Consider the following 23,962-nt stretch of genomic DNA (forward strand, 5'->3'; position numbering starts at 1 on the left):
GAGGAAAATGAAAATGTGAAGCGACGGGTCGGCTGGTTCCCATTATGAGCGGCCAGAGACTCGGCTGGTTAATGTCGCTGCGTTTTCTTCAGCGAGTAAATATCACGTGGTGATGTGAAAGAGGGCGGCGCCGCACGCACTCAAGTGCACACAAGGGCATATTAGTACGCTATGTAGAGTTAATAAATATTAGCTTCAGCTTAAAACTGAACGTAAACAGCTCATTTCCTCCCTAAATTTTCCTAATTTCCTGGCAAATGCACCCGGGCTGTGAGCTCATTTGCCGAGGAGAAGATGGATGCCGCTCTTACGTTTGTACTCTAAATAGGAAGCTGAAGATTGTTAGCTTAGCTTAGCATGAAGACTGGAAGCATGGTGGAAAATAACTTGCCTGACAAAACGTTTTTATTAGTATATTTTACTAATCCATATGTGGATTTTGATCAACTTTGGACCCTGTTCTACTTTTCATGCTAAGCTAAGCTAACTCGCGTTGAAGCATATTCAATATACAAACATGAAGGAATCATCAACCTTCTCATTTAACTTTTGGCAAAATAGTGAAAAACATCGAAGTTATGTTCCAGAAAGTAAATGAAAAAATTTAATTTAAAAACGCAAATAACTAAAAATGTAACTTTGGAACTCTTCTCAACATTTTGTTGCTGCTTCACTTTAATTATTTAGACAAGGACTTCAACACCGCGGGTTACATGTCAAGGTTCAGACAGTAAGCCGGTTGAGAGGCTGTAGAAAGCTACAAAGTGATTTTGCAACCAGGAGAGTCGCCCCCTGGTGGCCATTTGAGAGAATGCAGCTTTAAGTCACTTTCTGTTTTTTTTTCCAGAACCAAATTGGTTTAAGAAAAGCCTTTGAATGCATCGTCCGGCCTCCGTGAACAAACCCCAGAGAAGCTCAGATCACAGCTCACAGGGAGAGAGAGAGGATTTATCTTTACATTGCAAAGAGTGGAGACGACACCGAGTGATGCACCTTTTAAAAGAAACGCTGAATGAGAGATGGCCAGTCTGGACATGACATCATGACTCTTATTTCCCCACAATGTGAAACTCATCCTCTTAAACATTATAGAAAATTAAAATAAACGCAGCAAAGCCTGAGGTTTTGAACTGGCTTTGTGGTGCAGGTTTCTGGGAACTGGACGAGCGACACGTCTTCTCTCTGGGGGGGGGGGGGGGGGGGGGGGGTTGTTTCTCTTAGACCAACCATCTAATTTCCAACTGGAAGGGCCCCATTGGAAGCAGCTGTGTGCCATTAGGACTGTTATTCTCATTGGCACGGTGGGATTGTTAGATTACTGCTGAGAAAAGAAGCTTAAAAACCAAAACCCGACCCTCGAATCAGCCCTCAACCTCCTCGTCCCCCTCAATTATCAGAAGTGAGAGAGGGTTTTTTATTTTTTCCCTCCTCAGTCATGCAGGAAAAGTTTCCATAAGGATTCCAGACGGACAGATAGGAAGACGGAGTGGAAAGACTGTAAAAAAACACTGGCAGACGAGAGTTTTTAAGGGGTTTTTTAAGGGTTTTTAAAGGGTTTTTAAAGCTCCTGTACCATGAGGTCACATCTCTGTCATACATTTCTTCTCGTCGGTGACTCAATAAGCCATCCAGTTTGAACATTTTGGCTTTTTTTCAAGCCAATCGTGTGACGGCGGCGTTGACGGTGCGTTGCTTCTGAACACAATGAGATGTTTCAACACAAAACCTCGCGCACGCTGCGACAAAAAATGCCGTGTATTTGCTCCGGCGCCCACTCGGCATTCATCCGTGCGACCGAATAGGAATCGACTGCATCCTGTTTTTCAATTTCACCCTTATTGAATGAGCTCGTTATGCCCTCCATTTACATCTTGCAGCCTTTGTCATGCAAAGAACTGCCTTCGTTCCTCTACTCTTCCTCCTCGTTAAGGACTTCTTAAGCTGCCTGCGTGAGTGTGTTTTATTTTTTTTGCTGGAAGCTGATGTTGTCGTTGGCAAAACACGAAGCTGGAACTGTAATTATGCTTTTGTGTTATTAAAAACGCATGCGTGCTGCAAGAGCACCACAAACTAAACACAAGCGTAAACCACAGGACAGTAAATCAAACACAATATGAACATTGTTTGGGAGATTTGTATGATTTATGTGAGGATTCATTTTCTAAATTCATGACTCATGTTCATGTTATTTTTCACCAATTACCTTTTCTCTTTTTTTTTGTGCGGTGTTCTGGACTCAAAGTTTCCAAATGAACGAGTCCCTCGAAGGCACCGCGGTGCGTTTACAGGAAGAGAGAACGTTGGAGTTTAAATCCATCACCAGAGTTCAGACGGTCAAAACCTGGAAAAGTCACCGGGTTCATAAAATGGTTGTTTCCAGGCCTGGAAAAGTCCCCAAAGTGTAGTAAAAGTGGTGTAAATGTGTTATATTCATGTGTTCATGTGTTCTTTTTAAAGAAAGAGGCTCAAAACATCAGCAGCATACATACATCTATATAAATGTTTATTCTTTGAATCAAACTATTGTCTCTCATTCATTTGAGTCATTTAAGGTTTACTGTATGCTTTGAATCCTCATTGTTAGTTTAAATACTACATTTTATCACTTTGTACTGTTTACACACATTTCACACAATGTTTGCTCATGAACATTTGGCTTAAGGTCATGAAAAGGTCCTGGAAAATCCTGGAAAAAATGTTTAAAGTCATGGAAAGTTGGTCAACAGTCATAAAAAGCCATTGAAAACCCTGGAAACCCCTTGAGGAAATGGTTTAAAGTCATGGAAAAATCCTGGAAAATCCTGGGGAAATGGTTTTAAGTCATGGGAGGTTTGTCAAAAGTCATAAAAAAAGCCATGGAAACTCCTGGAAAACCCTGAAAAACCCTGGAAGAAATGTTTAAAGTCATGGAAATGTGGTTTGAAGTCATGGAAGGTTTGTCAAAAGTCATGGAAAAGTCATGGAAAATCCTGGAAATGTCCTGGCAAAGTCATGGAAATCTGGTTTAAAGTCCTGGAAATCCACTCGTCAAAACGTGTGTGAACCCTGATTGTTTGTTTGTCCCTCGTTGGTTTTCTGTGTTTCTGCAGAACGTTTTCTGTTTGTCAAAATGTTTGATGCGGTTCTGAAAGCACATTCAAAATGTCCGACCTGGTTCCTGTGGCTCCATCAGATCAACAGATAAACTCTGAAAGAACGTTAGACATTATAGTATATCATTCATGATGATGATGATGATGATGATGATGATAGCCATTCAAACACAGAAACCTTATCGTCATCGTGTGTCCGTCATTTCTCTTAAAGGGCCAGTTCAGTGTTTATTTCTGCTGGATTCAGTTTGGGTTGTTTTTGTCCTCGTGTTGTTTTTCGGGTGTTTTCTTGTCGGGTTTTTTAGCTTCTGACGTGTGCAAACAAACAAACAAACAAACAAACAAATAATCGTCATGTGCGTCGCGGCCTCAGAGCTGCTGCTGACGCCGTCGTCGCTGTTCAGTATTTTATTGTTTTTGTGTCTGCCGTCCGACCCGCGAGGCTCCAGAAGCTCTGCTGGAACCGGACCGGACCTGATGACGTGGCCCTCTGAGGAAACCCTGAAAACATGAAGACACGTCGGGTTCAGCGACAGACGTTCTTCTCTTTGCTTCCATCTTCTTTCATTCTCACTTCTGAAGCTCTGGTTCTGATCCACATGGATGCGTTTGCCTCCCTGCAGCGACAGAAGAACCCGGCTGGACGGCAGGTTTTCCTTTTATTAAGCAAGGAGCCGAGCGGGTTATGACATCACGTCATCGTGGACCTCAACATGGAACCCCGATGGAGCGCGTTGACCCACCGTGACCAACGTGTGCAGAACATCAGTGCAGTTGTGTGTTTGTTTTGCATCATTTCAGGCGCGTGTGCTATAAAATGTGTTTCTGTTGACGGGGAATATTGTCAAATGTCTGATCAATACATTTCTGTTTCGGTGCCATATGATTCATGGACATGGATCCCAACACTTCTTAAAAGAACAACACAAGTACCCCAAACCCGAGTGTATCTAAAATACATTTTAATCTTGCTGAAATGAGGGTTTTTTTTTCGTTTTTTTTTTCACACAATATTGTTTACAATATTAATCTGTCTTTGTTTTCTCTCTCTCTCTCTCTCTCTCTCTCTCTCTCTCTCTCTCTCTCTCTCTCTCTCTCCGGTCGTCGCTCGGCTCTTCGTTATCGTCTGGAAACTGTCGAACTGTACAATCGTGTTCCTGTAAATTGTTCTACATCAAGGCACAAGACAACAGCCGTTGTGGGCGGGGCCTTAGAGGCGGAGCTTTAATGGCGTCCCTCTGGCACACAGAGGAACAAACAGGAAACCCTGGAGGGGAGGGGCGGGGGGAGGAGGAGGAGGAGGAGGAGGAGGAGGAGGAAGAGGAGGAGGAAAAGGAGGAGGAGGATGGTCTCACGTGGGGAGGAGGAGGAGAAGATGTGCTCTGAGGAGGTGAAGGTGGAAAGGAAGTACGGTGATCACCACTGCAGCGTTCATTTTATTTTACAATGATACTCATGTATAAAAAAGAGGAACCATTTGGATGTTTTTTTGTTTTTTTTCTCTCTTCAGGAATTCATTTGTTCATAAACTAAAGTGCTTTTTTTTTTTTTTTTTTACTCTTTTTTTTCTTTCTCTTATTTTCGCCAAAAGCAAAATGTTTCACTAACAGGATGGAAATGGGGACGAGAAGTTCTTTTCTTCTTCTTTTCTTTTCCTCGCGTGTCACCGTGAGGGAGCCGGGTCACTTTGTTTCTGCTTGGTTCTGTTTTTGTTGGTTTTTGTTCTCAGGTTGTCGTTTTTTTTCTGGTTTCAACCTCTGAAAGAGAGAAGAAGAGAAATTAAAGCTTTTCAAAGGATGAAACTGACAAAACATCAATAGTCCATTTAGAAATAATGACATGCAGAGTCCAAAATGATCTAAACACATTTGTGATAAAATACATAAATTATAAGTCAAAAGTCCAAATTTAAATAATTCTGCTTAAAAATGTTTTGTTCTCAGCACTTTTAATGCAACTTTTTGAATTCAGCAGATGATGTTCATGCAACAAAATGTAGATAGAAGAAGAGAAGAAGAAGAAGAAGAAGAAGAAGAAGAAGAAGAAGAAGAAGAAGATCCAGAAGAAGAAGAAGAAGATCAAGAAGAAGAAGAAGAAGATCAAGAGGAAGAAGAAGATGAAGAAGAAGACGATCAAGAAGAAGATGGAGGAGAACAAGAAGAAGAAGAAGAATGAGAAGAAGAAGGAGGAGAAGAAGGAGAAGAACAAGAAGATGAAGAAGACGATCAAGAAGAAGAAGAAGGTGATGAAGCTGATGAAGCTGATGAAGAAGCAGCAGCAGTGTGTATTCACCGTGTCCCTGAAGGCATCGCTCACATCTGGACGCTTCTCCTCCGCCGGCCGAAGGCTTTGGCGCCGACGTTGGTGGGGACGAAGTTGCTGTTGCCCATCCCCCCCGACCGGCTCAGGAAGTCTGCCAGGCGGTGAGTCACGCAGGTCGCCGTGTTGCAGGCGCGCTTCTGTGCTGTAACGCTGCTTCAGGAGAGCAAACGAGGGGTTAAACGCCGACAACCAATGAAAACCAGGCTTCACACCACAGAAGAAGAAACCAAACGGGACGTTCAGGGTCAAAAATATGCAACGCTCAGTCGCATATTTTCTGAAGTCTGACGTGTTTCTTACCTTCAGACTCGACGGCGGCTTCAGATAAGTTCAACTACTGTGAAACGCTATTCACGTGCATATTTACTGTATTTACTGTATTTAGTGTATTTAGTGTATTTAGTACCACTGGCTAGTTTTTGAAAGTAGAATGAAAGTGAGCTCAGGCTTCCTGGTAGAAAAATACGTTTATTGAACAAGAAACAGGTGTCGCATGAGTGTATGTTTTATTAATGCTTTGGATGCAGAGATGACGCCTCAGAGACGACGTCTGAACCGGCTCCTGAAGCACAACAAACTAAGTCTGATTGTCTGGAACATTATGAGGGACAAATCATTTCTACAAAACAAAAAAAGAAAAAGCGGGAAGGAGATAAGAACTAAAAAAAGAAGAAAAAAAAGCTTCTGGTTGCCGTTAAAAGCTTCGAGTCTTCTCATGTCAATCAAGCAGCTAAACCAACATGCACCAGCCGATCCAGAAGCCAATGAGGGAAGAAACTAGAGGAGGAAGAGGAGGAGGAGGAGGAGGAGGAGGAGATGCAGTGAAAGGTAGAAGAGGAAGAGGCTCAGATGCTGTCAAACGTCTCGCCGTAGCTTGCATAGCGGTCGCTCTCGGGCGCACTGCGCTTCCTGCCGGGCGTGCCGGCTCCCACGTTCGTGCGCGGGAACGTCTGCAGCTTGTGCAGCTCCTGAGACAGTTTGCCCAGCACACAGGTGCTGAGGTTGGAGCAGCGCTTGGTTAGAGGCCTGTCCATGCTGTCGGGGAGGGGGGGGGGGGGGACACACAAGAAACACATGCAGAGAGAAAACAGGCTCATAGGGCATGGCAAAAGAAACATGCGGGCAACACGTTGCTCAACGCGTTGCTTCCTGCGTTGCTTCCACTCGTGCATCTCTTTGTCATGCCGACAAGTACACATCAATAAAAAGGCATCCACCTCGCTGTATAGCGCCATGCTCCCCCTCCCCCTCCCTTCTCCAACCATTCAAAGAACCTGTCATCATCCCCTCATGCGCCCCCCCCCCCCCTCTTACACACACACACACACACACACACACACACACACACACCCCTCATCCTTTACACCCACAGAACAAACAGAAACCAGTCGCGTCCCCGCTGTCATGCAACTAATGACATCATGCACACTTATCCGCTACGTTAGGCAGCGCTCTCATGCCCGGCGGGCGGCAGCGACTCGCCGCTCAAACAAAGTCAAGTCACACTCGTTCATGCGGGAGCGGCGGTCATCACACAGAAGAAGGCTCGTGTTTTATTCTTCAGGGGGTTTTTTTCGAGGAAAGTGTTCGTTTTTATTCTCTTCTGGTGAGCTCGGACGTGCAGTTGTTACACGCCTGAGTGAACCCACGCGGGGCGCTAAACAGGTGCTAAACTGATGCTAAAGAGATGCTAAAGAGGCGCTAAAGAGGCGCTAAAGAGGCGCTAAACAGACGCTAGACAGACGCTAAACAGGCGCTACATTGATACTAAACAGGCGCTAAAGAGATGCTAAACAGACACCAAACAAGGGCTAAACTGATGCTAAACAGATGCTAAACAGGCGCTAAACAGGCGCTAAACAGATGCTAAAGAGATGCTAAAGAGGCGCTAACCAGAAGCATCTTCAGTTGAGTTGAAGTGAATATTCCTTTCACCTTTACCCTGTTAACTCTTCGTTCTGGTAAATCTTTTTCTTCCTTACAAAGCGGTTAAATCCTCGTCCGCGTACCTGTTCCCTTCGGTCGCCTGCTGCTCCAGCTCCTCCGCCGTCATCTGCACAAACTCCTTGACGATGGCGTTGAGTAACCTTCGCGCCTCGTAGTCCGTGAGCGTCACTCGGTCCGACATGGACTCTAAGACCGGTCTGTGGAGAGGAAGGAGGAAGGAGGAAGGAGGAAAGGAGGGGAGGAGGAAAGGAAAGGCATTAAATCCTTGGCTGGAATTATCACCTGCAGTTAAAAAGGAGTGTGTGAGTGTGTGTGTGGGGTGTTAGGGCGGGGTAGGGTGGTGCTGGATGGATGGAGGTGGGGGTAGAGGGGGGGGCGGGTAGAGGGGGGGGGGGTAAAGGGGGGGCGGTGGGACGTCAGCAGCTCTGAGGGGGATGACGTCCGAGCCGGACGGCCGCCGGCCAACGCAGGGAAACAATCTGCGGAAAGTGCCCCATCGAGGAGCGAGCCGCTTCAGATTTATTACAAAATCGATGTCTTCATGGGAACAATGTGGGGAGGGCCTCATGTAAATATATATATTCATATACGTCCATCTCTAACCTGAAGTGGAGCCCACGTCCTCTCCCTGCAGCCGTCTGTCACTGTTCTATCAGAGAATCCTTTTATTCCTGTTTTTATTCTCCACTTAAGACTTGCAAATGAAGTATAACGACACAAACTTCATATCAGGGTTTCATTTATGTGATCTTCTTTACTTTATAAAAAAATATGAGATCAAATACTTTTTTCTTAAACATATTTTAAACCTAATAACTCTCATCTGGAGGCTACATTTATTCCTGCTCATGCAAAGTGCCAAACTGCATCCTGAATAATTAAAAGAAAACAGAATAAGCACATTTAAAATGAGTGTGTGCACTTTATTACTCACTCTGCTCCTCTTTGCATCAATCCATCCCATTTCTTCATATTCTATAGCAAACTATGGATTATAATCTATGGATTTCCTTCTCTCGTCCCACTAGTTGCTTGTGTTTCTGTCATTCTGGACTCTACTTTTCCTCCTGAAGCGGTCTGCAGTGTTAAGGTCGTGTCAGGATGCGGCGTCTCACCTGGCAGGTGCGGCTTGTGAGCAGTACATCTGGCAGATGACCAGCGCGTAGGCGACGAGGAACGCAGAGATCTTCAGCATCACCATGGTCCCCTGATCCGCAAGACACACACACACACACACACACACACACACACACACACACACACACAAGCCGTCAGCTGCTGGCCGCCGCTCACGTCCTCACGAGAGCCTCAGAAATAAGTTTTGCAGGTTGCTGAAGAATCCAGGAAGCAACAGTAGAAAATACACCTGCTGAGCTGCACAATGAGAAGCAGAAAGAGCTCCAGTCACTTCCCAGAGAGGTGAGCTCGGCTCTGCCGGCATCTCCGCTTGCCTCTGTTTTAGCCGTGGTCGCCTCCCCCCCTCCCCCCCCCTCATCCCCCCCTCCCCCCTCCCCCCTCCCCCCTCCACCCAGCCTCCTCCTGCTAAACGCCGCCGTCCCTCCACAAAGCCTCCAGCCGAGCTCACAGGACAGGTAGTGCTCTCGTCTCGTTACGCCGCCGGTCCTGTGGAGTGTGACACATGCCTGAGGGGTTGGAGTGTGTGTGTGTGTGTGTTAGTGTGTGTGTGTTTTTTGGAGGGGGGGGGGGGGTGATGGAGATGGAGGGGGGATAGCACTTGCTGTCGCTGGAAGAGGAGGGGTGGAAAGGGAAGAGAGGGAGGAGAGGAGGGACTCCAAGCTTGCCAACTCCCTAAGGGAGCAGTGCATTAGTGTAATGAGCTGCCAGCACTCTCTCTCTCTCACACACACACACACACACACACACACACACACACACACACACATTGAAACCTTGTTCCTCCTGTCCATCTCTTCTTTCCTGTTCTTCCACTTCAGCCCCTCTCTTTCTGTCTTTTCCCGTCATTTCTCTCCTGTTTCTTCAGTCTCTGGCCTTCCAGTAGCCGGACTGGACCCCCCCCCCCCCCCCCCCCTCTACCACACACACACACACACACACATTTCTTTTAAAGAAACGCATGGCGTGCAGCCGGTGACCCCCGTGGCCGCCGCTCCAATCCCATTAGCGACACCATCACGTCACCCTTCCACACTCCATCAGGTGCATTCGTAGTCCCGACGCATCGGCCTCAACGTTTAAAAAAAAGTCAACACTTACCTTCAGTGATAATCACCCGGCAAAAAAAAATAAATGGATATATATCTCTATGTATCTCTATGCAAAACACAATAAGTTGACTTTTTTCTCCCTCTCAACTTGCAGAACAACTCTTGATTCTGTTGCGTGCAGCGCCAACGCAGCAGCCTATATATCCCACCACTTGGGTTTGTGCATTGACTGTGTAGGTGTTTAATTATCCGCCGGCAGCCAATCGCGTGGCTCTGATGCCGTGGCGGGGGCCAATGGGACGCTTCCCCCCAACCCCTCCCCCACCCATCGGCCCCACGCTCGCTAATAAGCGATATGGCTTTGTGCTGACGTCATCGCCCGGTCGGTAAGTGCTCCATTCACAAAACCCTCGGCCGCTTTGGACCGTTTGCGATCCCTCGATTTGATGTCATTAATTAAAAATCGGACGCAAAGCAACGCTGGCGTCCGTGGAGAAGCATCACCGGCAATAAATATTTTAAGAACCTTCCAAAAAAAAAAGGTACATTGCAAGCTATATCTCAAATGCCAAATCGATACCCCCCCCCCCAACGCCGCCAACGCCGCCACCAACGCCGCCCAAGCGAAGCACTTGCAGGCGGGGCCCTCTGCTGGTGAGGGACGCTCACTGCACGGTGACGCACTCCGGGCCTCTTCATTCATAACGCTGTTTGGATAGAGCACCGACTCCACACACACTCCACACACACACGGTGTGCGTCGGCTCGGTGTGGACACACACACAGCTCACGCATCATATCATGAACTCAACCGCTCGGCTCAGAGTGTCTCACAAACTACTTTGGGAGTATGAGATGTGTCTTTCAATTCAGTGATTACCCTGGAAACACTCTCTCTGCAGCTTCTGTGTATGTTCGACTCCCTTCCTCCTCCTCCTCCTCCTCCTCCTCCTCCTCCTCCTCCTCGTCCTCACATCAAACCACATTGAGTTAACAAAGTGAGCCCACAGTGCGTCCGTAATGGCGGCGGCGTCCCGCGGCCTCCTCCCACACACTGAGTAAACGAGTCGTCCTCGCTGGAGGCCGATCGATGACAGCCTCCGACAGGAGCCGTATCTCAGAAGCAATTACACATCTGTTTGTCGTGCGGCATCGTCTCAATTCCCTTTCCTTTTCATTAGTGTGCAAGACGGGGCGCGTGTGTGTGTGTGTGTGTGTGTACAGTGTGTGTGTCTGCACAGCGGACTAGAATGAATGGGCGTACAGTAGGTGTGTGTGTGTGTTTTGGATTATATGCCAGAGTGAAGGAGGGGAGGGGTTGGCTCTCCTCGTCTGCGTCATAGAGGAACCCCATTAGACAGGATGAGCCTTTTAGTGCTATTGAGCCACAAGGCTCACCGTGTCAGCCGCTAAATCACCGCTGAACAGACGGCTGCTGGGTCTGGAGCCACATCGACAAACCCACACCCAGACCTTCTGTACCTGCCCGACTCTTTGCACAGCGCCGGCCGGACCGAACCGGGCCGTGCCGGGAGCCCGATCACACTGGCTTCATGCAGCGATGAGTCACGCAGACTATGAAGGAGCATCGGCCGTCGATGCTCTGATATTAATATCCCTATCTTGGTATTCTGCTCAAGTGCGTCCGTCCGGGGAGAGGAAACTCTGAGTTTCCTCCAAGGGGGTCACTTGATTTATACTCGGCGCGTCTGAAAGGGTCGGGAGTGTCCGCCGCGAGGCCGGAAACACCCTCGCCGCCGAATCATGAAGGCTTGACCCGCCCCGCCCCCAACCGCCTGCTACGAGTGGCCTTCGCTGGTAGGATTGTTCAGGTTCAGGCACACGGGGCTGAGATGCGTTCAGGTTCTTGTAGGAAGCCAATCGACGCCTGTCGGTGACGTCCAGCGCTTCTAGCTTCACGGACGCAGACGGCGTAAACCATCCTGAGTCCATGCTCGAGCAGGAGTTCTCCACACACCCATATACCCCGACCGTTTGGGGCAATGTGTGTTTGCTGCGAGGAGAAACCATCCTGCGACTTCCAGATCTGAACCGTGAAGCCGAGGCGGGAAATGTCTAACACTTGCATTCTTTCTAATGGCCAGCGGGGGGCGACTCCTCTGGGTGCAAAACAACATCTAAATGTGTAGAAGTCTAAAAGAAAATGACTGGACTTCTCTCGTGAGTCAGTAGCTCAGTTGTACCAAACATGGTCTCCATCTCTTGTTTGTAGTTTCCTTCAATACAGCGTGGCGATCACTCAGTGCATTATGGTCCACAAAAACACTGCGAAAAAACAAGACGACAATGACCAAAATAAACAAGATGGCGACGGCCAAAAACCTCAAGCCGTCGTCCACAAAACCCTTGATGATGTCATGGTGACTACATCCTCCTCTGGTCTGAGGTTACAACACTAGTTTCAACTCAGTGTGTCTGATAAACTGGCTGCTGGGTGTTTTTCCTGCTGCAAAGTGCTTGAAATGGAACTTTTCTCTCATCCTACGACTAAACTACTTTCACCTACGAGCCGAACTACCTTCATATATTTATACCCATCTCTTTACATATTGCACAGACACCAACAAGCCTCACTTTTGTGATATGAAGTGGACATTTTGTTCACTCTTAACTTCAGCTGAAGGTCCGTTGGATCATCTGTGCCGAGTGTTTGAACAACAATCTTCCTCTGGTACCTTTTCTGTGTGTGTGTGTGTGTGTGTGTGTGTGTGTGTGTGTGTGTGTGTGTGTGTGTGTGTGTGTGTGTGTGTGTGTGTCTATATGTTGTATTCCTGGTGTGTATCTCCTTGCTGCGCAGGTCCTCTTACATATATGTGCTGTTGCTTTCAGCATGTGTGTTGCTTGAGGGTCATCTTCACCCCAGGGAGCTGCACAGGCCTCTCCATCCTCCGAAGTTTCCTGAAAAAACTTTTTAGTCGATACTGCGACCTTTGAAGCCGGTTTCCCCTCAAGCTGAGCCCCCCCCCCCCCCCGCTGTGAGTCACAGTGATGGCTGCTGCTGTGGTATTATCGGGTGTGAACACTCGTCATGCTACATGTCACCTTCACGGCTCCATCGGGCCAATCAAATGTGTGAAGTGCAAATTGAGCAACAATAAAAAAGTACAACCGCATGAACGTCGCTCGCACACGTGCACGCCGTTATTGACGTTAGCGGCGTGCGGCGAGTCAACCTGATGACCTGAGGCTCACATCGTCGCACCAGTTCAAATGTCGTTGGCAGGATGTCAAAGGGTTTGTTCAGAGTCTCTGGTCATGTGACTCACTCAGCTGAGCGCCAACAAACGGACCAATCAGCTGCTGCTGTGTCCGTCACGTCGGGGTGAAGGTCGTCACGCTCGCTTATCGCAGGAACTCTCCATCAGAGATTCTTCCTTAAAGGTGATGCGTATCTCCTCTTCAGGATGAAGATCCTCTTCAGGATGAAGATCTGCTGGTTCATTCCACCTCAGACGACACCTCGCTGCTGCAGGCAGGTGTAACCGTGCAGCTCGCCTCGGCTTCAGTTTGTCCATTTCCATTGAAACCTTCCTCATACACACTTCTTCATCGTCAAAGAGGCCTTTGTGTAGCGTTGAAGATTGTTTTATTATGACTAAAGAGCCTTTTTTTGTCATTAGGAGGATTTTTTTCACATTGTGAAGGCACTTTATGAGATTAGTTTCTTCTGGTAAACGTTTCAGTATCTTGTGGAACTTCTTCCTGATCCGCTGAAAGCATTTACTCAAGTATTTAAGTTCAGTTTTGACAAATACTTTACTTCCCTTAATGCTGTACTTTATACTTCCACGTCAGTACATTTCAGAGGGAAATATCGTAGCCTCTTCTTACCCGTCTACATGTATTTGAAACCTAGTTTCTAGCGACTTTTACATTATAAAAACACTAATGGAAGCTCCACATTGACTCACTATATATATTAAAATGCTCCTATATTCCTTCCTGATTTAAAAAACATTTGAAAGATAGCATTTTGCGTTAAATCCTACTTTTACTTTTGATACTATATCAGTATTTCAGATCATACTTGTGCACCTGAAGTTTTCTGTAATGTGTTTTTTAGTGTTTTTATAACACGGTGCCCACAGGAACATTATATTGTTTAACAACCAGTGACACTCCTTCAGAGTATTAACCCTGTGTGGTCTGCACCTGCTTTTCTCCCTTTAGTGCATATTATAACTTTACGCTTGTGCTTTAGGGCGATGTATTTATCATCATACGGAGCGCTGAGATTGTTCTGCAATGTTTGATGTCACACACGGGTGTGTAACGCGAATGCAAGAGCCTTTAAAAGGTGAATTTAAGAAACGATGTGGAGAAAATGACCTCAGACCGCAGAGGGTTGAGGATCAATATTCCTCTTTTTTCATGAAATGAAGCCTCAGCTCGTGTTTGCAGAGCAGCTTCAGCTCCTCGGCTTCGTTTCTCTCCTCCTACACGAACCCAATTAGCGTGACACTGTGGTATCGAGCCCCCGGGGGGTTCGTGTTGTTTCACTTTCAATAACTTGTTAGGCGATTGATTTAAGAGCAGGCTAATGAGTGAGTCCGTGACGCTTAAGAAAAGGAAGAAATCTGTTCTCGGCCGCCGGTTCCAGCAGCTGAAGAGACGCCCACAGACGGAGCCGCTCACGCCGGATGGCTTCTCGGAAATGCAGGAAATCACCAAGATGGACGCGGATGAGCGACTTTAACACTGAGGAAGACGCTCTTTACTGTCACACTGCGATTATTCGACATGACACTCGATAGTCTGTGAATCACATCTCGTGTTGTTCCCATAACGAGCCAATTTAAAATAAGAAGTCTCAATTTTTGCTCTTAGCGCGAACAAATGCAACTTCATATTTTACATTTACAACAGCTGCTTATATTGTAAAACCCTTTTGCATGTTGCAAAGAAATGCAATTATGTTATATCACCGTGCATGGGAGGAAAATTAAAGATTTTATCTGTAATTACTCGACTGAATGACCGAGTGCAGCAGCGTTATGACTGTGATCTATTTAATATTTCCCCCAGTTGTTTTTCTCCTAAAACTAATGTGTTTGATTCTATGATGATGATGAAAAAGTATATTTATAATACAAACAAACACAATGATTTTACAATATTCAGTCCAGCTGCTGTTTAAATGGATTCAAACGGATTGATTTATAGTTCAAATTTGAGCTTTTTTTTCTAAAAAAAGCTGCAATCAATGATTCTTATCGATGACTTTCATTTTAATAAGGTTAATATATCCGTTTACAGTTAAACTAATAATTTGACTATTTTATCACAGAATAAACTAATTCATTGTTTGATATAATTAGCTGTCTTTTTATTGTAGTTCTTTATTTCTTTACTGAAGTCTTGTTGTTGTCAAAGACTCGGTTGGAAAACAGAAGTTCTCGATGGTGACATTACATCTCACGAGGAATCTAGTTTTCCTTGTACAATAAAAGTCTAAATCCCCGTTGGCGGCGTGAGCGTTGGCGAGCCGTGAGCGTTGGCGGCGTGAGCGTTGAGCGCTCGCCGCCGGTCGCCTCCCAGCCGGCGAAGGCCGGTCCAGATGAACGGCTTCCTGCAGAGAAAGGAAGGCGAGCAGCACTTAAGTCATTACCCAAACTGCTGCCTCCTGTAATGGCTCTCAATCTCCAAATGTAATCAGTGGGCTCGCCACCTGATTAAATACAGGTTCAAGTGGTGGAGCCGGTGTCACTTTGTGGTTTTCACATCGGGGAGAAAGGTGGGGGTGTTTAACCAGCTGGGATGGAGGAGCATGTTGGAGTGAAAGGATCCTTGGCGTCTTGCAGCAGGTGGTACACCTTGTACTATCTGTTTCAAACAAGCGGCGGTGGAGAAGGTCACGCTAACATTTGGGGACGGGTCCATCAGTCGAGGAAAGCGTGTAAAATGTCAAGGAGCGTGCATTTCTCTCCACTCATCCCCACGCATTAGAGAGATTACATTCAAGCGCTGAAACCGCCCCGGGGGCATCGATCAAGGAGGCTTCAGCTGGCGTGGGAGGGCTGTCGGCCTCCAGGATCCGCCGCCGCCGCCGCCGCTGGCTCTCGCTCGTTTCTACTCCACATTCATTCAAGAAAACAGAAAGAGACCTCTCAGCAATCTGTAGCCAGACACTTAGCGACGCTGTGGCTGACAGAGCGACGCTAAAGAGGGTTTGTGTTTCCGAAAAGTGCCGAGCCGGCCGTCTTATCCGTCACGATTACACCAGAATGAATGAAGCGACCTGATGGCTGACCAGCAGAAATGTGCTGGAAGCGGATTCCAGTCGTGCGGCGATTACGCCTGCCAGCTCGGCTATATAAAGCCATATTACAATCATTAATCATTTATTTAATCCACTCACATTTCCTAATAAAAGGTGGGACCTCTCGCGGTCCCAGACGCTGATGCATAAACAACTGCAGTCTCGTGGTCGGCCATTACCGACCAACAGCGAAGCCAATGCATTAACAATCAACCCCAACGGTGATTATCCGTTCATTGCTGAGCTAATAACTCACATTGATCAGTAAACCTTTGGGTTTGGAGCAAAGGGCATTGGGTTCAAGTAAAATAGACATTTTAAGAGAGTTTGGAGTAGCATTGTCCTTTTTTGGGGGGTTTTCCAAGAGCGAACATAGTAGAAGTAAACTGTCTGGTCTATCAAACTGTTAGCCAATATTTAGCTAATTCCCCTTTTTGTGGGGCTACAAGTATGTATTACATCCAGAAAATGGTGGTGAACGATGAAGGCTATTGGCTTAAAAAGTCTCAGGTTTCGCCATAGCCTGTTTATGAGATGAGTCGTAGTCACTGTGACGCCACCTGTTGGTTTGTGGACTGCGGTTTCGAAGCCTCGAGTTCAACGATTTCATCGTCGCCATCTTGGATTACGGCCATTGTTTTCGCAACTACTGAACATAAGTTACCATATTTTAAATGTAAGGGACGTAAAGACAGCGGTGAGCTCTGTTAGAGACAGCAACCTGTCAATCACAGTAAGCCCCACCCACTTATTTTTAGGCCTCTGAAGAAAAGGTATATCTCTGCAACCACTAGGGCTGTTTGAATAATGTTGGTGTTACAATAACAGAGTGTAATGTGAGTTGTGTGTTCAGATGTGTACATATCAGTCTATATGTGACTTGTTATGAGTAAATGAAGCAACATCTGCTATCGACCCCATACGGGCTTCACAGTTTTCAATGGGTTAGCGTCCCCTTATTATGGTCTGTTTGACTCTAACAGACCATAAAGTACTAAATGAACATCAGGCTGTATAGAAGAAGACTAGAAACTAGAGATTGAGACATAAACTCATGTTTACAATGTTTACTGAGGGAATACATCAAGAGAGAAGTAGAGTCACTTATATAGACTTCTATACAACCAGAGGAGTCGCCCCCTGGTGGTCAGGAGAGAGAATGCAGCTTTAACACATGAAGCATAGACTTCTATACAACCAGAGGAGTCGCCCCCTGGTGGTCAGGAGAGAGAATGCAGCTTTAACACATGAAGCATAGACTTCTATACAACCAGAGGAGTCGCCCCCTGGTGGTCAGGAGAGAGAATGCAGCTTTAACACATGAAGCATAGACTTCTATACAACCAGAGGAGTCACCCCCTGGTGGTCAGGAGAGAGAATGCAGCTTTAACACATGAAGCATAGACTTCTATACAACCAGAGGAGTCGCCCCCTGGTGGTCAGGAGAGAGAATGCAGCTTTAACACATGAAGCATAGACTTCTATACAACCAGAGGAGTCGCCCCCTGGTGGTCAGGAGAGAGAATGCAGCTTTAACACATGAAGCATAGACTTCTATACAACCAGAGGAGTCGCCCCCTGGTGGTCAGGAGAGAGAATGCAGCTTTAACACATGAAGCATAGACTTCTATACAACCAGGAGTCGCCCCCTGGTGGTCAGGAGAGAGAATGCAGCTTTAACACATGAAGCATAGACTTCTATCCATGAAACCTGTTGTCTTGACCAACAAACACTTGATACATCATGTGTGTTAAATCCTCTCAGAAGCCTCTCTGCTTGAGAGTTCAGTTTATACCAAAAGTGAATTATCAAACCCGTCATGGAAACGACTGGAAGACGAATATTTCAGGGCAGTATTCCCTTGTGCAGGAAGCAGATCACTGACACTTGCACAACAACAAACGTGCCCTTTTTGAGCTACCAGCGCTGCTTGGGAAGTTGTGTTTTACGACCATTATCTCAGCTTGGATGACTCGGTACCTCGAGCGGTGACTCAGGCTGGTTCCCCGTCAGAGAGCCGAGCGGGGGCAAGCAGTTCCTCTCAAGTATCTTAAGGGAACTTGGCTCTCGTCTTTGGAGTCATTTCAGATTCAATCACACTTGATCAACTTGGACCACGTCCCGTGGTATTTATAGAAAGTTAAACGTTATGCGGTTATAAAGCCTGGCGGGGACCCAAGAACCTGCCATCGTTTCTGCCTCTGCAGCAAAGCTGAGAGTTGGACGTTTCTGGCTCTCAGTGCGGCTCAAAGATGCTCCAATATACAATGAAACGGGGAAGAAAAATCTCCATTAATACGCAAAATATGTATGAGAAGATGTGTGATTGTTTTTACCCAAAGCTATCCACTCTCTTTAAACGGTGGCTTTCAGCAAAAGTGTAAATGATCATCTCTTTCCTTTCTGGACACATGCTTTCATTTTCAATCTGTTCTTTGATATTTTAATAAAACAGACAGTGGTTTGGTCATAGTGATAAAGAAAAGATGCAAGAAACCGATGTGACAAACACAACAAACATAAATAGTTGTTGGTCGGTCTGCTGGCTGTCGCGTCGTCGTTTTAATGTTCCTAAAATGCCTGATCAAGTCCAGCTCAAGTACATAAATCTCTATTTGAGTAAGCGTCTAGCTGGGATGATGACGGGGGAAGAGAGCGGCACTGTGGGGCGAGTTTCATAGCATGAGGATTGCTCAACTTTACAGTAACCGTCAACGGTTGCCAGTAACTTGGTGTCACCTGTTGGGTTCTTGAGGAAATCTACCTCATGAAGAAGTGTCGGTCACTGCAAAGATGCTAACGTGTTAATGGTTTCATAGCTCGATTGGACAGAACAAATCTACCAACGATGGAGGAAGGAAGAGTTAAGTGACCGGAGACCAAAACAGCGTCTCAGCTTGAGCCGATTCCAGATTCTCAAGGACGATTTGACAGTTAAATGTTTGTCTGTAGTCAGAAGAGTTTCTCTCGATGGGAGAATAAGCTAACGCTGGAAGTTCTTCTGGCCCACAGGAGGTATCGTCTCCATCTGGAGCGGTATGAGCATGGAAGTTATGACGTTGAAGTTATTGAACATTAGCAAGACGCTATCGTGTAGCTGCCGAGCGCACAATCACTGCCAGCTAGTCTTAGTACGGTGGCTCTGAGTGGTCAAACGACCCTCTTTTGGTTTTTCGACAGACGGGCAAGAAACACAGAAGATCCGACCCGTTTACGAAAACTTTAACGTAGTAGAAATGTTTAAACAAATGTCAGTTTTGGATAAAAAATACAGGCTTTTAGTTCCCTGAACCCTTAAACTCGTACTTGGCCGATCTAAATGGAAGGCAACTTTTGTAAAAGATGCTCATTTTAATCTTCATTCATTGCTATATCCTATTTTTGTTCTTCTACCCAAGATTGCTGCGAGCGCTCCTCATCCTTTGGAGAGCTTGCTCTTCTTCTCACATCTCCATCAAATCCCCGACCCGTGAGCCTCTTCCTCCCCTCGTGATGTCGCCGTCGTTGACGTAATTGATTGGACGCCAGTTAACAGTTCAGCCGGCGCGGCAATGAAATTAATACGGTGTGTTCGGCCATTTTATTTATTTTCTTCTTCACCTACAAAAAACCGGGGGAGAGTTTTTTTTTTTTTTTCCAATCAGTCAAACGCAGATAAAAGCGCCCTTCAGCCGTAAAAAGCCATTATGGTGACGGGCTGATCCTGAAGCACAAGAGGCCATTAAGGCGCTCTAACGAGCAGATTAGCCGGAGCGGCCAGGTGTCTCCAGAACAACACTTGATCACACGCCCACCTCCACCTAAACGCTGCCACGCAAAGTGTCTCCAGCCATTAGGCGACAAATCACCGACAGCTAGTCACGTCGTACATCTTGACGGCTTTATTCAGGAAGAAAAAAGGACTCGGTCTTCTTCTTGCAGGTAAAAAAAAGCTTTTCTGGCGATGTAAAAAACATTGTTTTCTTTGTTTTTGTCTAGACGTTAGCATTTTATTGGATTTTCCCAAAACAGCCAAGAGTCAAGCAGCATAAATATCAAGTGGAGCTAACCTTTTGCTACGAACCCAAATTCCTGCTTGCTGGACTTCATCTGAGTATTGATTGGCATTTGCTGCTCGTTCAGCGCTCGCATCAGGATGAAAGCCACAGTTGAAGCCGATGACATCATCACACGGCGGCGGCTTCTTTCTTTTTTTATGTCGGCGTGTAAACAAGCAACGAGCAACGAGCACGAAACGTAAAGAAAGAGATGAAATCAGTTTAGAAGCTCGTTAGTTGAGTGAATTAATTAAAGATTTTGGATTTGTTCTAAGTTGACTGAATGTTACGTTTCAACTTAAGCAAATATGCTTCGCTTATATTTATATATCTTGTCTACTATTCACTATTATGTTGTGTTTTTAACATATAGGAAAATACATTTTAATTAAAATGTGAAAATATATTTACATATGTGTGTGATTGGGCCGCTTTGCATTTCTGTGATATTTTGTTTTTGTGAAACTTCTTATTATTTTCAGTTCATTGAAACTAATTACTGACAATTTGTGTCCCTTTAAACTTAACCTATAACTATGGAAGCCCATTCCCGCCACACACAAAAAAAAAATTGGGACAAAAAAATTCAAAAAAATTAGGACGAAAAAAAAAAATTGGACCTAAAAAAGTTTTTAAAAAAATTAAAAATTAGGACCAAAAAAAAATTATTTTTTTTTCTTTTTGTTGCTGAAAATAAAAAACATCTAAGCAATACATTATTTCATCACTTTGGTTTTACAAACCTTCATTTAAATGTAAATATGTATTGTTCATACAACAAAACAAGTACAAGTCACAAAATAGTTCAATCTCGTTTCAATTCACGTATTCTTTTAATTTAACATTACACTGTTTTATAATTAAGTGCTCTTGTTATTTACCAAAAGGTAGCTTAGCATTGTCAACCACCTGTTAGCCCATATTGATGGGTTAACCATATATATATATATATATATATATATATATATATATATATATATATATATATATATTATAATTAAATACATACAAGAAATTAGACTTTTGCATTCAATCTGAAATCTATGTGCATGTTTAGCAGACGATGTGTCAATAAACTTCAGAATATCTGTTTCCACAGCTGGATCAACATTTACTAACAACAAATTCTAACTGACGTTTGTGAGTCGAACCGACAGCGACGCTCGAGCGACGTCACCGTCGAGCTCATTGAGCCGAACGCCACACGAGCCAGAAATCACGGCGCCGCATCGCCGCATCGCCGCATCGCCGCGCGGCGGAGACGAGGGCTTCTGAGGCGAAACGTTCGCCGCCGTGCAACACCTCACCGTCTGGCCAAGAAAAAAATGCGATCGGATGAGTCACGACCTCGTACGACTTCTTCCAATCGCGCGTCGTCACCGGGGGCAAAAAGAAGGCCGCGTGTTTGACCATCAGGAGGTTTGAGTTGTTGTTTTGCTCCCATAAATAAAAACTGCCGCATCATAAACAGTCTGACAGAAGACAACGCTCTCGTCTCCAAAGAAGCGACTTCACATAAGTTTAGTTCCACAGCCGCGGCGGCGAGATGAGCTAATGCAATTAATGCGTGAAGCGTTTGCCGTGGAGCCAAAGTCCTGATGGGATGTCTGCGTTCTGTCGGCTCGCAGCATCAGATGTTTCTGCAGCGACGCTGACGAGAGAGATGAACAAACGCTTCAGGCTTCAACTTGAGCCGAGACGCTCTCAGTCCACTTGTATTCTCATGGTTGGAAGTTATTTTGTCACGTAACTGCAGCTTGGATTGATTCTGTTTGTGTTTTTTTTATTTTGCTTTTTGCTGCACTTCAAACCCAAAATGTGCATTAAGCTGATTAAGAAAAGACGGAGATATTATAGCATTCATTTTCATTACAGAAAACTGAAGGATGAGACGGATAAAAAAGGACGACTTTGCAATTTCTCACGATCTTTTTCCATAAGTGAGTCCAGAAATGTGCCTTGTTGTTTTGAAGAGGCGATTAAGGACCAGACGCCGCTCGTCAGGCTCAGTTACAGCTGCTGGGTTCATATTACTTTACTCTTCTAACTCCTATAGAGTCGCTTTGCAGGAACAGTTTTCACATTTTACCCCAAAAACAAGCTAATAAGACAGAAGCTGTTGACACCTGAGTGTTAAAAACCAACAACACCATTTACACCATGGTGTCAATAGCTACACCTGTGTTTCTATAGCATGGCAGGAACAAGCAACCATGTGTTAACCAAAATAATTGCAACTAATAGAAGAACATAATATAGAGGATTAGAATATTAGCCTTTTGGTTTGCTTTATATTGTTCAATTAAGTTGCATATTCAACTTTGCTGACGAATCGATGCCAACTGACTGATCTCAGCCGTCTGCAGACGCTCCAAATATATAAATAGGTGTTGCTTCTATAGCAATGTTGCTACGACTTGTTCATCTGAGTGATGTTTAAAGCAACTATTTCTGTTCCTCTTTGTTTTATTTCCTGACATCCGTCCAGCAGCAGGAAGCTGGACGTCCTGTGCAAAGGAAAAGGATTTAAAATCCAGCCTGCGAGACACACGGGACAGTGATTCACGGGACAGTGAATCAGACTTCCTGTCTGGACTTCTTGTCGTCCAGACAGGAAGTCTGATTCAACTGACTCAAGTGATGTCACTTGAGGCGACTAAGTTTGAAAATGAAAGTAATCGTTTTAGAAAGAAGTGAAGCAGACGTCTGTCGCTCGCACTTCGTGTCGGTTCGACGCACAACGCACACAAATCCATGCACAAACTGTCGCCAGGGAAATTGCATTGTGGGTAATGAAAGCATCTGGCAGGACGGGAAACAACAGGTTTTTTTTCTTGGTTTTTGCGATCTTTATTTGTAATCTCAACTTATTGGGTTGTGTGTGTGTGTGTGTGTGTGTGTGTGTGTGTGTGTGTGTGTGTGTGTCCAACAGATAAATCCTGTCACTGCTCACAGACAGAGCTCAGTTTTACAGACGGTCATGAAGGGGTTCCCCCGCAGCAGTTTGTGTGTCACCGGAACAAACTTTAGCACTGAAACTGTGAATTAAAGTTGTTTTGTGTTGGAATTTGTTTTGTCAAGTGTAGCGTACCCCTCTGACAGAAAGTCTTGCACTTCTATGATTTTCAAATGTGTTTTATTCATTACAAAACCAACGCCAGAGCTGTGTAAGGCACAAGAAAAACGATAATTGTTAGCTTACTCCTCTAGCATTATTAGCATAATGCAGAGTCAACAAAACATACACAGTTATTACAATCACTACATTTATTCCAACTTAAAGTAACCGTGTACCTATGAAGCCCATTCCGCCACACAAAAAAAAATATTAGGACCGAAAAAAAAATTGACCCAAAAAAACAATAAGGACAATAAAAATAACAAAAAGATTTTTATTTATTTTTTTGGTCCAATTTTTTTTTTTTTTTTTTATCCTAATTTTTTTTGTTTTTTTTTTTGGTCCTAATTTTATTTTATTTATTTTTTTGGTCATTTTTTTTTTTTTTTTTAGTCCTAATTATTATTATTATTTTTTGGTCATAATTTGTGTGTGTGTGTGTGTATGTGAGTCTGAAATGGGCTTCCATACGTCCTCTTAGGGGGAAAGCTAAAACCGTTTCTTTAACCATTCAGAAAACCGTAACTTTAGCCGTTAGACGGCGCACTGGGACTTCCGGTTTAACTCTATTTTTCGCCTTCAAAATAAAAGCACTTTTTAGAAATAGGAAACCAAAAACATTTTGTTCACGGCAGACAAAAACATGCAACAAAAAACAACAAAATCAGGAAAACAGTTTCTAACTTGAGAACACATAGCGCTGCTACAACCATCAAAAGTCCGACCCGCTCTGATGCATTTAGCTTTGTATATCTTACTAACATGTGATTTTAGAAACGGGTTCATCTTGGTATCACGTTTAACTCCTTCAGCACCAGTCTCCTGAAAGTCCCCGTAAAACTTCTCCTCCGTGTTGTCAGATACAATCAGAACATTACAATGATGGATCCGGTGCTCTTGACTCTGATGTGGGTGCATTTCCTGGCATTAAAACAATGAAAATGATGGATGGGAAAAAACTCTAATCGCTGTTAGCATA

At 45.0% G+C, this 23,962-nt stretch overlaps 1 protein-coding gene across 3 annotated transcripts; it reads right to left on the reverse strand.

The window, feature by feature from the left end:
• Positions 1–4,127: 4,127 nt before the first annotated feature.
• On the reverse strand, positions 4,128–9,724 carry LOC137799740 (calcitonin-1-like). Of its 3 annotated transcripts, none has more exons than XM_068596551.1 (5): positions 9,597–9,724; positions 8,477–8,568; positions 7,424–7,558; positions 5,385–5,564; positions 4,128–4,849 (listed from the first exon to the last, which is right to left on the reverse strand). In XM_068596551.1, exons 2-4 carry the CDS (start codon positions 8,560–8,562, stop codon positions 5,405–5,407), a joined length of 381 nt encoding a protein of 126 aa, XP_068452652.1. In that variant the 5' UTR covers positions 8,563–8,568; positions 9,597–9,724; the 3' UTR covers positions 4,128–4,849; positions 5,385–5,404. The 3 variants fall into 3 exon arrangements, with proteins under 3 accessions (XP_068452652.1, XP_068452651.1, XP_068452650.1); XM_068596550.1 differs by having other exon boundaries at positions 5,385–5,567; XM_068596549.1 differs by lacking the exons at positions 4,128–4,849; positions 5,385–5,564 and adding an exon at positions 5,734–6,449.
• Between the last annotated feature and the right edge of the window lie 14,238 nt (positions 9,725–23,962).

The sequence above is a fragment of the Clinocottus analis genome, unplaced genomic scaffold (assembly GCF_023055335.1).
Source record: "Clinocottus analis isolate CAN_PGR_092001 unplaced genomic scaffold, fCliAna1.0.p SCAF_38, whole genome shotgun sequence".
In the NCBI taxonomy this organism is placed as follows: domain Eukaryota; kingdom Metazoa; phylum Chordata; class Actinopteri; order Perciformes; family Cottidae; genus Clinocottus; species Clinocottus analis.

Bases quoted from the DNA above. Each gene is read 5' to 3' on its own strand.
- LOC137799740 (XM_068596549.1), bottom strand. From the start codon at position 8,562: ATGGTGATGCTGAAGATCTCTGCGTTCCTCGTCGCCTACGCGCTGGTC. The intron at 7,559-8,476 runs GTGAGACGCCGC...TCCTCTCCACAG, and splicing joins TCACAAGCCGCACCTGCCAG to ACCGGTCTTAGAGTCCATGT. The intron at 6,450-7,423 runs GTACGCGGACGA...CCTCCCCGACAG, and splicing joins CAGGCGACCGAAGGGAACAG to CATGGACAGGCCTCTAACCA.